This window comes from Columba livia, chromosome 1, assembly GCF_036013475.1.
Source record: "Columba livia isolate bColLiv1 breed racing homer chromosome 1, bColLiv1.pat.W.v2, whole genome shotgun sequence".
Classification (NCBI taxonomy): domain Eukaryota; kingdom Metazoa; phylum Chordata; class Aves; order Columbiformes; family Columbidae; genus Columba; species Columba livia.
Window position 1 is genome coordinate 90383481 of NC_088602.1, and position 13818 is coordinate 90397298.

Below are 13818 nucleotides of genomic sequence, written 5' to 3' on the forward strand. Positions count from 1 at the left end.
GCTTCTCCATGCTAGAGCAGCAGCTGCTTACATTCAGTGCATTTTTCACAACAAACTTGCTAAGAAAATGGGAGTCTTACGTATTCTTGTTATCCTCACAGTCAGCAGCAGTTGTGCAGCTGACTATATCGGTATGCCAATCCTTCTGAAAACTTGCTGAGCTTATTTTTCAGCTACAGCAGCAACTGACTATAAAGCTAGCATTAGTGTAGCTGTTGTATGGCAGCCTTATTTAGGCATAAGATATAGTTCCAGACTTGATTTAGCCTTCCACTCCCTCCTTCCACTCCCTTCTGGCTATGAAACAGAGTAGCACTGGCAAGAGTAATAAAAGGATTAATTATTGAAGTGGCTTGAATGTCAAGTGCAGTTCTGCTTTCAAGCTGCTCCGAGACACACAAGCTGTTTACTTTCCAAGAAGAATCTTAACAGGGGGCTTCAGTTGAAAGATGCCAGCACCCTGCATCATGCGAGCTCTCACTGCTCAGCATTTATTTTTAAGGCCATTAGAATGAGGTGCAGTTTGTCGCTGTCAGGCTGCCATTTTGAGAGTGTGGAGACTCTTTTAAGATTAAGGCTAAAATCGGTGTGCGTAACAAAAATGAGCGTAGGCATGGGCCACAGACCTGCTGCCATACTTGAATTATTTCACTGCTCATTCGACTTTTTACACTCAAATATTGTGTAAGGAATACGATTATAAATGATGCCTCCCTGAAGTTACGAGCTCCCTGCAGTGGGGTGCATAGTCAGGCTCCCTCATCCACTGCACTGGGTGTAGGTGTCAAGATGATGGGGTGGGCTGCAGGGCCCTCTGTGAGGAGTGGTCAGGCATGTGCTGCTAGACAGAGCTGGTTCCAGTGGACCCACACCTTAGGGCTGAGCACTGCAGACAAGACGTAGCACCTTGGGGAAAGCCTGACAAAGGACAAAATGCTGCCCACCAGTGAGGGGAAAAGCGTGAGCAACAGCTCTGCAAGCACCCAGGTGAGAGGAGTAGCTGCAGCGATCCCCTGGAGAAAGCATGTTGTTTGTCCCCTGCAGCTCATGGAGAAGACCTTCACACTGCAGCTGTGGAGGCCCCCAGGCCAGAGCAGATGGAGGTGTGCCTTGGAGGAAGCTGCAGCCTCCAGCGAGGAACTCAGACTGGAACAGGTCTCCCTGCCAAAAACTGCAGCCCACAGAGAACCACACAGGAGCAGTTCTTCCTGAAGGACTGTAACCTATGCAGAGGATCCTCACATCTAGCAGCTCATGGACTGCACCCTGTGGGAGAAGGAAGGGAAAAGTGTCCACAGGGAGGAGCAGCCGCAAGGAGCTGTCATGGACTAACCACAACCCCCATTCCCATCCTCTAGCAACAGGCAGAGTGGGGAGTGAAGGGTACAGCTGGGCCTGGGAAGAAGGGGAGGTGACCAGAAAGGTGGGTTTTGTTTCTTGTTTTGGTTCTTGTTTCTCACCCTTGAACTCTTATTTTTAATTGGTAATAATTTTTTTCTTTTTCCCCACATCGAGTCTGGTTTTCCTGCGACAATAATTGCAAAGTGATCTCCCCATCCTTATCTCAACCCATCAGCTTTTTCAATTTATGTTCTGCCTCCGTCCTGGTGAGGAGGGAGATGGGGCAGCCAGCCAAGGTCACCCCACCACACTCACCCACCCGCACATTCACATACCGGGACCAACCACGTCATGCTTAGTCTGAATAAAATGACAATTAACATTTTAACAGTGAGTACATTTATTTAAGTGTTTGAAGTTCCGCAGTCCATTGGACACTGCTCATAACTTAAAGGCAACAGAACATTGTGACAGGCTCCAACTGGAATATTAAAAAACCCACATAATTGTATCATGTAAGTAGTACAGTTACATTATTCAATCATTTTGGTCTTCATCCCAGTCTTTCTTTCCTGATGGAGGTTTAGGACCACCAGCTGGTTTTGCCATAATGATCTTGAAGATAATAGGGAAGTAGAAAAAGATAAGGTTAGAATCAGACTATTACTGCACCTCTTACTTAAAACCATATGATGCTTTCAGCATTCACTAATTTCATGCAGTTTCCCTACTCTGAATCTAAGCCAGTGAATACTATTACTCATCTAGTTAAGACATTCACAAATTATTTTGTTCTTGAAAATGGCAGAAGGTGAGCCCTGATACACAAAAAAGGGCTTTTACCTCACTTTTGCATGCAAATTAGGGCTTCAATTAGTCTACAGAAAGTGAGTGCTTAAATATGCTAATGAGTGACTGGCTTACAGGATGCACACTACAGGAAGCAGAAGAATTCACAGAGCTATTGTTCTGAATTACTGAGTCTAAATATCACACTTTAAAAGCATGAAGTCCACTAGTCTTATCACATTAAAGTCTCATTTTCTGCACTTGCTATAGTGAGGAGTAAGGTAAAACTAAAACTGCACTTGTCACCAACAAAAATTTGGTTTTAGGAGCAGAATTCATTTGCAAAGGCACAAATACAAAATGTAACAATTAGCAAACATAAGACAGCAGTGTTACGTGTCCCAAGGAAAGATACAGTCTGCCATGTGCTGGTCAATAATTAGCTCATGCATGCACTCACACACAGGTACCTCTCTGCTAGAGAACAGAGCTTACTGCACACTATTTTTCAGGCTCATCTTTCCAGTCATCCTTATCCCAATGTCCTTGTTGCTTAGGGGCTTTTGGACCGCCTGCTGTTTTTGCCATAATAATCTACAGAAATTTTACATGCAAATATATTTTTGCTAAAGTTCCACAAAAATATAAAAATAACTTTGTCATTAATATTCCAATCTCCATTTTTCCTAAAAGTTGGATTTTCATGTAAAAACAATAGATGAGAAGGTTTCTTGTGTTAAATATTGTTCCTACAAAATTTAGGATAACTTTCTGGATCTAAGTATCAACTGCTCATAGTGCTCCTGTGGAGGCGGCAACATCCCCAATTACAAGCTCTTGAGGAAACTACTTCCTGGCTTTCAGAAATAAACAAACCACATTTTCACGTATCATATTTTTATGTCTTGCTTTCCCAGAAGATTCACGTATTTTACGTTCATGTTCTGCACACTGAGTTAAAAGGTTTCAGTTCAGCACCCAAATTATAAGTGTAAACTTACCTGATCTACCCTTAGGACAGTTACTGCTGCATTTGTAGCTAGCTTGATTCCCCAGGATTTTCCAAGGTACGTGTCTAATACACCAGCTTCCAACATATCCTTCACAGCAGCAGCTTCAGCCTATCAGACAGGGAGAAAAACTTTATTCAAAACTCTCTCAGGCTTCTACCTAGCAAGTTATTGGGCTTTAAAGTCACAGGTTTAAAACAAATTATCACTTTTCTGACCTCCTCTTTTCTGTTCAGAAAACTTTCATTCCTAATCCATTAACAGGAAGACAAAGTAAGTAGTTACCAAAACTTACTCTCCGTCACTTAGTTCAGAATCTCACTTATAAGGCCACTATACTACATGGAAAGTAATTGCTTGCTGATGAAAAAAACACTTCAACATTACAATTCTAAGAAGTTATTCTTCTAGACTGTGCAACACAGAGCTTCAACAGTTTAAATTACTCTATAAATACTTCACAACGATAGAAGTATGATTAAATATAACCCTTACTGCAGATCACCAAATAACATGAAAGACTATTTACCTCAATATCAAATCCAACATTTTTGTTCCCTTCCTGATGCACAGCATAAAGTTTGGAGATGACCTCATTAGCCTTTACTCCAGAGTTTTCTGCCAGTGCTCGAGGAATGGCTTCAAAGGCCTCAGCAAACTTCTTGATGGCATACTGGTCGAGCCCAGGACAAGTCTGAAGTGAAATTGAAAACCATGGCAGCATTTCAAAAACCACACAATAGGGAGGTATTTTTGTCCATATTTTTAATTGATTTATCAGCATTAATACATATATATATATATATATATATATAGTTATAGTTATAAAATGTGTATATTTTTGTAAGTCACATGTATGTTTAAGTACATACATGTGTGTGTATATATAAAAACAGAAAGTCCGAAAGCCCATTTGCTGTACCTCTCCATAAGATGTGATCTGCTTGGCTAACTCGATCTCTGTTGCGCCACCTCCAGGAACAAGACGTTTATCCTGTGAACAGACCAGCCCAAAATGCAAAGTTTTGCTTAAAGCATCATATTCATTTCTACTTTTTAAAATCTATACATTCTGTCAAGAAGAACACAACAGAACTTTATCCCCACACAGACTTATTAAGAATCTGCTTCAGAACCAACGTGCATTACGTGAGAAAATTACCAGAGTTTACTCATTCATTTCAAATATCTTTGAAGAAAAACAGCTTCCTTTGTTAAAAGCAAAATAATAATGCAGTGGGATTTGTGTCTGAGGTTTTTTGGTGTTTTTGAAAAAAGTAATTTCAACTCTCTGCTTAACAATAACAGAATCCCTAGATTTTCTCATATTTTCCATTAACTGGTTGGGAAATATGCAGGAAAACAACCAACTGCACACAAAGTTTAATATGGTAACACCTATCACAAGATCTTGGGCTTTGTTTTGGTGGGTGAAGTTTTTTTGTTGTTGTGGTTTCTAATGTCTTGCCTGAAACCGATCTGTAGCTCAATTTTGGTAACTGAAGTGTTCTGGTTACTTACCCTTGTGAGTACTTTGAAAGTATTGACACCATCATCCACTGCTCTCTCAATGTCATCCATCAGATTGTCTGTAGATCCACGAATGAGTATAGTAGAAATGGCACCATCCTCCTTTTCTGTTCAGACAGGCATGTGCATTACTGAATTAAGTTTGTAACATGTAAAACACATATGAACACTGTACTTCTAAAACAGTAGCATTAGGAGTTCTACAGAACATACATACCATGCTTAAACACAACAACTTGTGTATCCCCAACCTCCGATAAATACACACTATTGCAGTGACCCATTTCTTCTAGAGTAGGGGGAGTCTGGAAACAAAAACAAGAGTTAAGAGGTGAATCTGCTCATCAGTTCTCCCCCTTTTGCTCTTCATGTGAAAAGTCCATACCAGTCTGGGTAGTGCTGTTGCACCAACAGTTTTGCAGAGTCTTCTCAGATCCCACTTTGAGTTCAACCTTTAAAAACAAGTTTCCAGAACAAATGTTAACACACACAAGTAAGTCTTAACTTTGCAGAATTTTGTGAACTAAGGACAACTATCAAAATGTACTGCATCAACTTAAAAAATACACTCATCTATTTTTTTCAAGTTATAATCACCTTTTTCAGGGATGCTATGCAAAGACTATTTTCCAATAATTTACAAACAAGGGAAGTAGTTCAAATACATCGAAATTATCAAACTTCATCTTCTAGTGCATAAGACTTAAATTGATCTTTACAGCAGCTCTGTAAAAATCCTTCTTCGTTATACAAAAGATTACAGTATAATGTTCCATTTCCAGAAGTTCAAACTATTTGGCCACCACCAATAAAGTTACAGCTTTCAACAAAAGACCACTTACTTGTGAGATGTGAGACACGCTGCTAGTAATATTTGGCTTTATGCTGTGCAGAATGTATTTCATGCACATACAAAAGTGGTTTAGTTATAGATAAGAAGATTTAAGGCCCACAATAATGACAGAAAAGTATTAAGGATTAATTATTCCATCCATTAACACAGTAGTGATGCATGGAGGTGTACCTCATCATTACTAAAGTATCACATGAGGACTGTGACCAGGAGGGACCATCAAGGTAGAGTCTTATATGCCGCTGAGGCCACATTCCTCTTCACTAGATCCATAAAACTTGATACTCTTGATTTCAGTTGTGCTATAAAAGCACTTAAATGAGAACAACAGTACCATATAAACAAGTTACTCCTCAATTAGCTGTCATACAGAAGTAAAATACCATCAAAAAACATAAGCTACAAAACAATCAAATTGCAGCTAAGGTTCAGATATATTAGAAAAACAAATAGCCTGCAATATTTTGTTTCTCATTTATTTGAGAGGCAAAAGACAATATGGTAAATACATTCCATAAACCTGGTAAATCAAACGTTTTTATGTTCTTCTAGCACTTACCTGACTAACATAAGATTGTATTTGTTGGCATAATGAAGTGCCATGTCTGCCACTTTGCCACCTGTTACTACTACATTTGCACCGCTATCAGCAATAGCTTTGACTTGCAAATCCATTAAATTTTCTTCTCCCTTACTGAAATTCATCAGTTCTTCAGCATTCTTTATAAGCACGGTACCCTAGTAAAACATATACACTGTTATCAATTCAGCTTTAACTACAGGCCAAAAAGTTTCTGACAAACCACTTTGTCTTCCAACCTAGAATGTTTTACTATGCTGCCACCTTTTCCAGGCAATGGTGTAAAACAAGTAAAAAATGGGGCAATTCTAGTATTTCTAGACAACCTTGACATTTAAACAGTCCAGCACCTAGTTGGGTTTAAATAACCCAACAAAACCAACAACTCCCTACTCCCAAGAACCTTGTAAAGCAAAATTAGGTTCAGACATTTTCTATGAACTTTTTTAAACTAATGAACTCAATATTAACAAAAATATCTCAATCACCAAGTGTCAAGAATATTTATAGTTAAGTCTAAAAATAAGAGCACATAAGCATAAATAGATATCTAACTCGTTTTGAGCTTTTACATACCTTAGTTTCAGTTATCATGCCATCAAAAGGGCAGGAATACACAGCTATTTTTGCATCTTTGACAGAAGTAACATCTCCTTCAGTTTCTTTTTTAAAAACCATGCCATGCAGTACTGAGGAAGCAGAGATACCAGCACCCTGAAAGGAAAGAAATGGAATGAGGCAAGGTTGTATTATTGATCATTTATTGTCAGAAAGCTGCACCACCCTTTATGAAAAGCGGTCTTTACCTTGATCTGAATGTAGCAACCTAAGTTTTCATTGCAGCCCAAAGAAACAAGACTTAAGCTGATTTAGAAACATCAAACATTGTCTTACATGTTCCCATTTTAAGATTAGTTGGTGGTCTAGCTTATGGCCTGTGACATTCATTTTCTTGCTCAACTTATTACATATTTATTAGCAAGGAAAAAAACACAGGGAAATTCATAGTAGATACAAGCTTGCTCCAGTCCTACATACCACACTGAGACCTAATCCCATTGACAAAAAGAATACAAGATTAGATCACTATGTTTCTGCCAGCCTGCATTTTAGCCTAATCTTGTGAGTACTTCTACAATAAAAATGCAATTGAAATCCTTGCGTATAATTAAGTTAATGTAATTGACTAAGTATAAACTTTCAACGTTAATTAATTTCGTTCTGAAAGCTGCTACTTTTCCAAAACTTATTATGCATGCCACAACACAACAGAGATTAGCATAGAAAATGCACTTTCAAAGATATAAAAACTTTCATTAAACTGTTTAACTTCACAATACAGTAAAGCTAGCTACTTCCAACTTACCACAATTTTGCACACTCTGATGTTATCAACATTGAAATGACCAGAATCAGGAAGAATAGAAACTGTGTGGAAAACAAAAAGAATTTGTGTTGCTTAATGAATGAAGTAGAACAATGAAACCATAAATAATGCCTGGAGTTTTTCTGAAGTACTACAGTTCAGTGGTTTGAGATGCCTGCCTAAGTTTAAGGCAATTAAAAGAAACAGAAATCATCAAAAGAAACAGAAATTTTGCATTTACAACATAGTAATCAGAAAGTAACATCTATTTAGGCTGCTCAGTTAAGTCCAAATACTCATTTTCACACACACATTCAAAAGTGGAGTAAACACTTAAACTAGACATGAAAGTTTCTTCTTGGACATCTAAAGTGAGAAAGTAACAACAACTACAGTCTTGCTTCCATTTTTCTGTGACTGAGAACAGTGACAGCTTGTCTGAAGTCTAATATATCTTCCTAATGATAAAAAAGAGGAAGACAGATTTCTGCTTTAAAAAGACTAGACAGCTATTTCTATAAACATTTAGTACAAAACACAGACCTTTTCTGAGGCACAATGCCAATACAGAGTTCAACACAAGAAAGCAGATAGTACTGATTTCAGAGGATAAAGTATTCCATCCAATTCAACCTGATAAACTAACCATAGCTTTTATCTTATGCAAAGACACTATTAATGACGATAAGCAAACTTCCTCAAGTTTTTTAGACGTATGCTCACATCTGCTCTTGTCCACTTACCACAGGCCTGAGCAATAAGCTTTGCTAAAAACTGTTCATTGCCATATTGTTTGCTCATCACTGAAGTGCGCAACAAAGATGCCACTTCTTCAACATCTCGAAGGTTCTTTGCAGAACAGCACACCAAGTCTGGCAGAATTTCTAGGGCCTTCTTGCAAGCCTTTTCATAGCCTTCAATCACCTGTGTGGCAAACAATAAATATTCACTACTTCACTTCACTATGCATTCATACTGCTTCTATCTTCTTTTCAAAGGGCCATAAACATTACCAAAGGCAAAACCTTACAAGGGAAGCAATCACAAGCAGCAAAACATATACCATTCTTCATACACCTCTATCAAAATAATTCGTTCAGAAGGAAGCAGACGATTCGCAGTATTATGATCCAAGAATTCTGACCAACAAAAATCTGATTTCAAGCCGTGTGAATTCTAAATAACAATATAACTTGCCTCTGAGACGGACAACCCCATCCTCAGAAGGTCTTCTGCCATCTCCAGAAGAACTCCAGCAAAAACAAGGACAAAGTTTGTTCCATCTCCAACTTCTTGCTCTTGCATGTGGGAAGCCATCACAAGCATTTTTGCAGCAGGATGCTGGACCTTTACAAGAAGTTACACATCTTAGTTATTAACATCCCACTTAGACTACAGCTCCAGGTTTTTCTGTGATCCAGCATCAGCTCCCTCATTCAAACTACGTAAAGATACTAAAAATGTGCGGAAGAGCAAAATAAAACAGTGCAGATTATCTTAATTGGCTGACTTCCCTGATAAGCAGAAGTACAAACATACGGAAGAAAATATCTAAGAATGGAACATTTCCCCTAGAACATGAATTAGACATCCCTGACATCAGTTCTATTCTATTTTTATAGGATGCAGTGGCTTCACAATCAAGGTATGCAACAGGAAAGTAGCCTGAAGTTTAGATCTTCAAGCTGAATTCATACATGTAACACGTCAAGTAGATGTCTAAATTACATTTTAATTCTAGGGTTTTTACCTGCTTAAAGGTCATACTGCTTTCCCATTCTTTCAAGGAAATGCAATAAAAGTACTATATTCTTTAATAGAATTACAGTGGCTGTCCTTTTGTCCCGGAAAGTAACATGCACAACTCATTAGACTAAGTAACTAGTCCGATTATTTTTTTGAAAACAGAACTGAGACTTCCACAGTTGTTCTACTTACAAGCACTAACACAACACATTAAGGAAATACTTAATATTTATACAATTTCTATCAGTAAGTATAGAATTCAGTAAAATATCTTTTATGTTGTGATACAAATATGATTTGATAATAAGAGAAAAAGGTAGAACAGGTCAGTCTTTTCACAATTTTACTGTATTCACAGCAGGATGCTGCTGTATCCTCAGCTTCTATAATCCAATTAACATAGTCTAAGCAGACAGGAGAACATGGCAACCACCAGCCCTGGGAGATTAAGACAACAGCTATTTCATTCAGAGTTTTCCAAACCCTATATTGTCTAGACATAACCTCCTCTAAATCTACACTGGTCTAAGAGGAAAAAAAAGTAGGCAATTATTAAGCATCTCCTGCAACTACTTAATGCTGCTTTACAAAAGAGTCCTATTCCTCACTGTGGATTATAGCCCATTGACTTTACTTAAATCCAGGAAAAAATGTAAATGACTTACAAAATGACATACATAAACCATCTGGCAGGGTGACATGTATTTCCTTATTAACATTCAGAATTATAGCAGCCCGTGAACAGAAACACTAGCTCATGAGTGACATCTTCTGAAGCAAGAAAACTTACCTCCAGCTCTCTCAAGATAGTAGCAGCATCATTCGTAACAAAAAGTTTCTCCAAATGATTGATAACCATTTTGTTCATTCCTAACAGGGAAAGAAAAAATAAAATTATTCATTAGGCAAACATAATTCTTTACACAGATACTGTTTCATAACTTTCAGGTATATCCTACAAATTAAAACATTAGCCCTACTTATAATTTAAGAACCTAAAAGATTTTTGTGAAATAACACTTGGAAGTGTGTTACATTAAGGACAAATCAATAGTTTCTAAATAGGCAGTTTTCTCTTCAGAAATATTAGTACATTCATTTAATTAATCAACAGCGGAAAACACCTTTTGCTTTGGTATATCTGACTGGACATGGTATGGTTATGTTCATTAAGACTATCTACCAAGACACTGTCTTGAATTTTTGTAGGTCATCCACATAGCAGTAAGAGAGCAAAGAGGACATAGTAACTGGTACAAAAACCTGGCAAAGGCAAGTATATTGTGCATAGCTTAAGAGTTATCCAAGCAAAGTCTGAGCTGTGTAGCCACAAAGACTACAGTTCAATTTCTAGAGCAAGTCCTATGTGTTCGCTCAAGAAACAAACAATCATTGTTCTGTTGAGGTAGCTTTAGCCTTCAAACATAACATTTTGCTCAAAAATACTACAACACTTTACAAGATTTATAATACAATACAAGATTAACAATATTACAATATTACTTACAATACAATACAAGATTTATTTACCATTTGGTCCATAAGCTGTACGGGTGGTTTGAGCAAGTTCTTTGCATGCTTGGATGTTCCTATAGACAGCTTCTTCTAGTCCTGAATAATGCTAAAAAGAAAAACGGTCTGTTCAGAATTTAGCTTTCTAGGAGAAAAAAAAAAAAAATGTACGAACTTGTCATTTCTCATCAAAGCAGCAACGATCTATTGAGTTTGTGACAGTTCTTGATTAATTTAGATTGGTAATTCACTTAAAGTTTATCAGAAACCAAACCTTACCCACAGACTTTAAGAACTACTGTATACTAACTAGGCAGCTCAGCATGCACACTAAGTTTCTGAACAGAAAATTTGAACAGTGACTCTGTTTTCACTACAGTTTGTATCTCTTAAGTCTTTCGAAAAGAGTTAGTCACATGTCAAAGGGAAACAGAAAATAATTTAACACAAATATAATTTAATTCAGTTCTACATTGAAACATGTGGTTGGAAAATTCAGAAGCAGGATGACTCACAAAATATTTGTGTTTGAGAAGCCAATCAGCCTGGCTTCAGTTTGGAAACCTTAAGGGGGGATCCCTAGAAAGGGCCTTAAGAGCAGAGTAAAATGTACTGTGTTGCCTGTACAAGAAGGGACAGAAGTACTAGTAATATTTACTCTCTAAATATAAAACAAGTAACTCAGAATACCAGCTGCCTCCTTGTTTTGTAAAAGACACCTTTTGGTATTCTGGCCTTGATTTTTCTATTAGAAACCAGCACCTAAGCAACTTTGTTTCCCTGCTCTCCCCCTGCCCTTCACATATGCCATTCTTTGTCTTCAAGGCCGACTCTGAAATGAAAAATAGAGGGCTTTCTGAGTTGCTAACTTCACTTTCCTATTCATTAAGCAACTGCAAATAGAAGCTTTCTCTTTTTATTTTCCCTCACAATGAAAAGAAAATCCTGCTTGCTTTCTGCCTGCTTATTCAAAGAAAGCTTCTGCTTTATCAGGCACGGTCCTTGAGTACCACCAAAATCTCTGATATATTAACGTTAAATACAATGAGAAGGGATTTATGAAAAGGGAATATATGGAAAATACCCCGTTACTCTATAATAATGACAAAGGTGCTTTTCTTATGGGCACTGTAACAGGAGAGAAAAAAAAAAAAGAGGAAAAAAAAAAGAGTCGATGAATGTACGTAACGAGCGGGTCACTTCTGAAAAGCCAGCTCCACAGAGCCCGGTGCCAGCTCGCCGACCACTACCCACAAAAGCTCCCGACACACAAGGCCGCCCCGGCGCCGCCGCCACAGCCGAGGCGCGGCTCGGCCACGCAGCCCGCCAGAGCTCACCGCCGCCCGGGCTGCTGGCCGGCACACATGCTCCCGCCCCGCCAGGCAGCGGGAACCCACCGAGCGTCCCCGAGGCGGCGGGACGCCGAAGCGGGAGCCGGGAGGGGCAGGGCAGGGATGCCGGGCCCGGCAGAGCTTTCTCGAAGGCCGCGTGCGCCGGGCGCCGCCCTCCTCCCTCCGCCGCCCCGTGCCCGCGCGCCGAGCGGCGGCGCGAGGCGGGTCTCCGCCCCCGCAACGGCCGCCGAGGGGACGGAAGGCGGGAGGGAAGCTCGGAGCCCCCCCAGGTCCCCGCCCCGCGGGACGCGTGGAGCTGCCGGACCCCACCGGCCTTCCAGAACCTTCCCCGCGCCGCCACGATAAGACTCCCCCGCCCCCATCCTCCTGAGTGAACAGCGCCGGCTCGCCCGGCGCCGCCCTCACCTTCGCCCCCTCCTTGAGCATCTGGGCAAAGCCCGGGGCCTTGGGGACGTGCAGCGCCATCTCCGCTCCTCTCCTGCCGGGCACCGCGGCGCAACGGGGGACGACGGGAGAGAGGGACCGCGCAGGCGCGCTGGGACAGCCGGGCTGCTCGCAGGCAGGACGAGTTGCGCCCAGGGAGTGTCGATGGCGGGGCGGAGAGTGGTGAGGAGGCGGGGGCGCGGTTGCTGCTTCTCCCCAGAGCTGACGGTGTGTGGCGCTCGGCTCAGGCCGAGCCCGCTCCTCAGTCGGAAGTTTCCTGAAAGCTGCCTCCCTACCACACCATCCCGCCTGACGTGTGTCCTGGCAGGACTGGCTCGGCCCGGCCGAACGCCGGATGGAGGCTTCTGAGCGTCTAAAAGAGAATGGAGCTCGGTAGAACGGGCAGCGTGTAGAGGCTGCTGACTCGAGAGATGACTGGCTTGCCCTGTGGCTGTGTGTTTTCCTTTGGGTAAAGGAAACCAACCTAAGTCGATGGTTTATCTCACTTTTCCAGTACTTGTGTAACATTTATGTCATCTATTGAAAGGAAAAGAGCCCAGCTCATGTTTTTCTGAAATAGGTAAGGCAGCATTGCTCAATTCATTGTGCTGTCAGTAACTCGCTACCTCTTCTTGTCAGCAGTGCCAAGTGGTGGTGTTCTTTCCTAGGAAATACTGTCCATGTATTAAAGTGATGCATGGTATCGTGGTGGGTGATGTTGGCTCTTCCAGTCTCTCTTTCACTGTGGAGTTCAGCATACTGTCTCCCAGGCATTTTTCTGAGTACAGGTAGAGATACTTGTCCCAGAAACAGCTAAGAGCCTTCATTGACACCGATGGCAAAAACTGGTCATAAAACTTTGCAAACTCCAGTTGAGTATTTGGCTTAGTACATACCTGACTTGTTCAAATGGAATCAAAATGTATTGATAGGAAAACTAAATACAGCCAAAACCTTCTTATTCAGGGTAATCCCAGATCATATGCATGCTACAAGACATGCTGAAGAGTACTCTGGAGGCTCACCCTGACATGTCTACAAGTAGCTGATGTCCAGTTAGGTGGCAGTGGAGCTGCTTGTATATGGAGCTGCTTTAGGTTTGATAAGTCTTATTAACTTTGCTGATGTGCCACACAGAATCAATCATACTGTTTCAAGACAAGAGCCTCAAGGCATAAGTAATAATACTGCTGTGTCTGAGCCTGTAACCCAACAGAGACTGTTGCTCCACCTCTGCATCACAAATAGGCCACCTGCAAGGTTAATTAAATTACTCAATATGTGTTGGGTAAGCAACCTGAAGAGGACATGCTTGA

General features: G+C 40.5%; 1 protein-coding gene across 3 annotated transcripts; it reads right to left on the reverse strand.

The window, feature by feature from the left end:
- Positions 1-1723: 1723 nt before the first annotated feature.
- On the reverse strand, positions 1724-12782 carry CCT8 (chaperonin containing TCP1 subunit 8). Of its 3 annotated transcripts, none has more exons than XM_065065927.1 (16): positions 12485-12718; positions 10746-10836; positions 10006-10085; positions 8667-8816; positions 8213-8393; positions 7470-7531; positions 6680-6817; positions 6083-6261; positions 5056-5122; positions 4888-4975; positions 4662-4777; positions 4063-4134; positions 3670-3834; positions 3132-3251; positions 2626-2724; positions 1724-1956 (listed from the first exon to the last, which is right to left on the reverse strand). In XM_065065927.1, exons 1-15 carry the CDS (start codon positions 12542-12544, stop codon positions 2632-2634), a joined length of 1662 nt encoding a protein of 553 aa, XP_064921999.1. In that variant the 5' UTR covers positions 12545-12718; the 3' UTR covers positions 1724-1956; positions 2626-2631. The 3 variants fall into 3 exon arrangements, with proteins under 3 accessions (XP_064921999.1, XP_064921982.1, XP_064921989.1); XM_065065910.1 differs by having other exon boundaries at positions 2601-2724; positions 12485-12694; XM_065065917.1 differs by lacking the exon at positions 2626-2724 and having other exon boundaries at positions 12485-12782.
- Positions 12783-13818: the final 1036 nt, after the last annotated feature.

Coding starts and splice junctions, on each gene's coding strand:
- CCT8 (XM_065065927.1), bottom strand. CDS start 12,544: ATGGCGCTGCACGTCCCCAAGGCCCCGGGCTTTGCCCAGATGCTCAAG. Junction 8,817..10,005: donor CTATCTTGAGAGAGCTGGAG/GTAAGTTTTCTT, acceptor CTTCTTGTAAAG/GTCCAGCATCCTGCTGCAAA. Junction 8,394..8,666: donor TGGGGTTGTCCGTCTCAGAG/GCAAGTTATATT, acceptor TTTGCCACACAG/GTGATTGAAGGCTATGAAAA.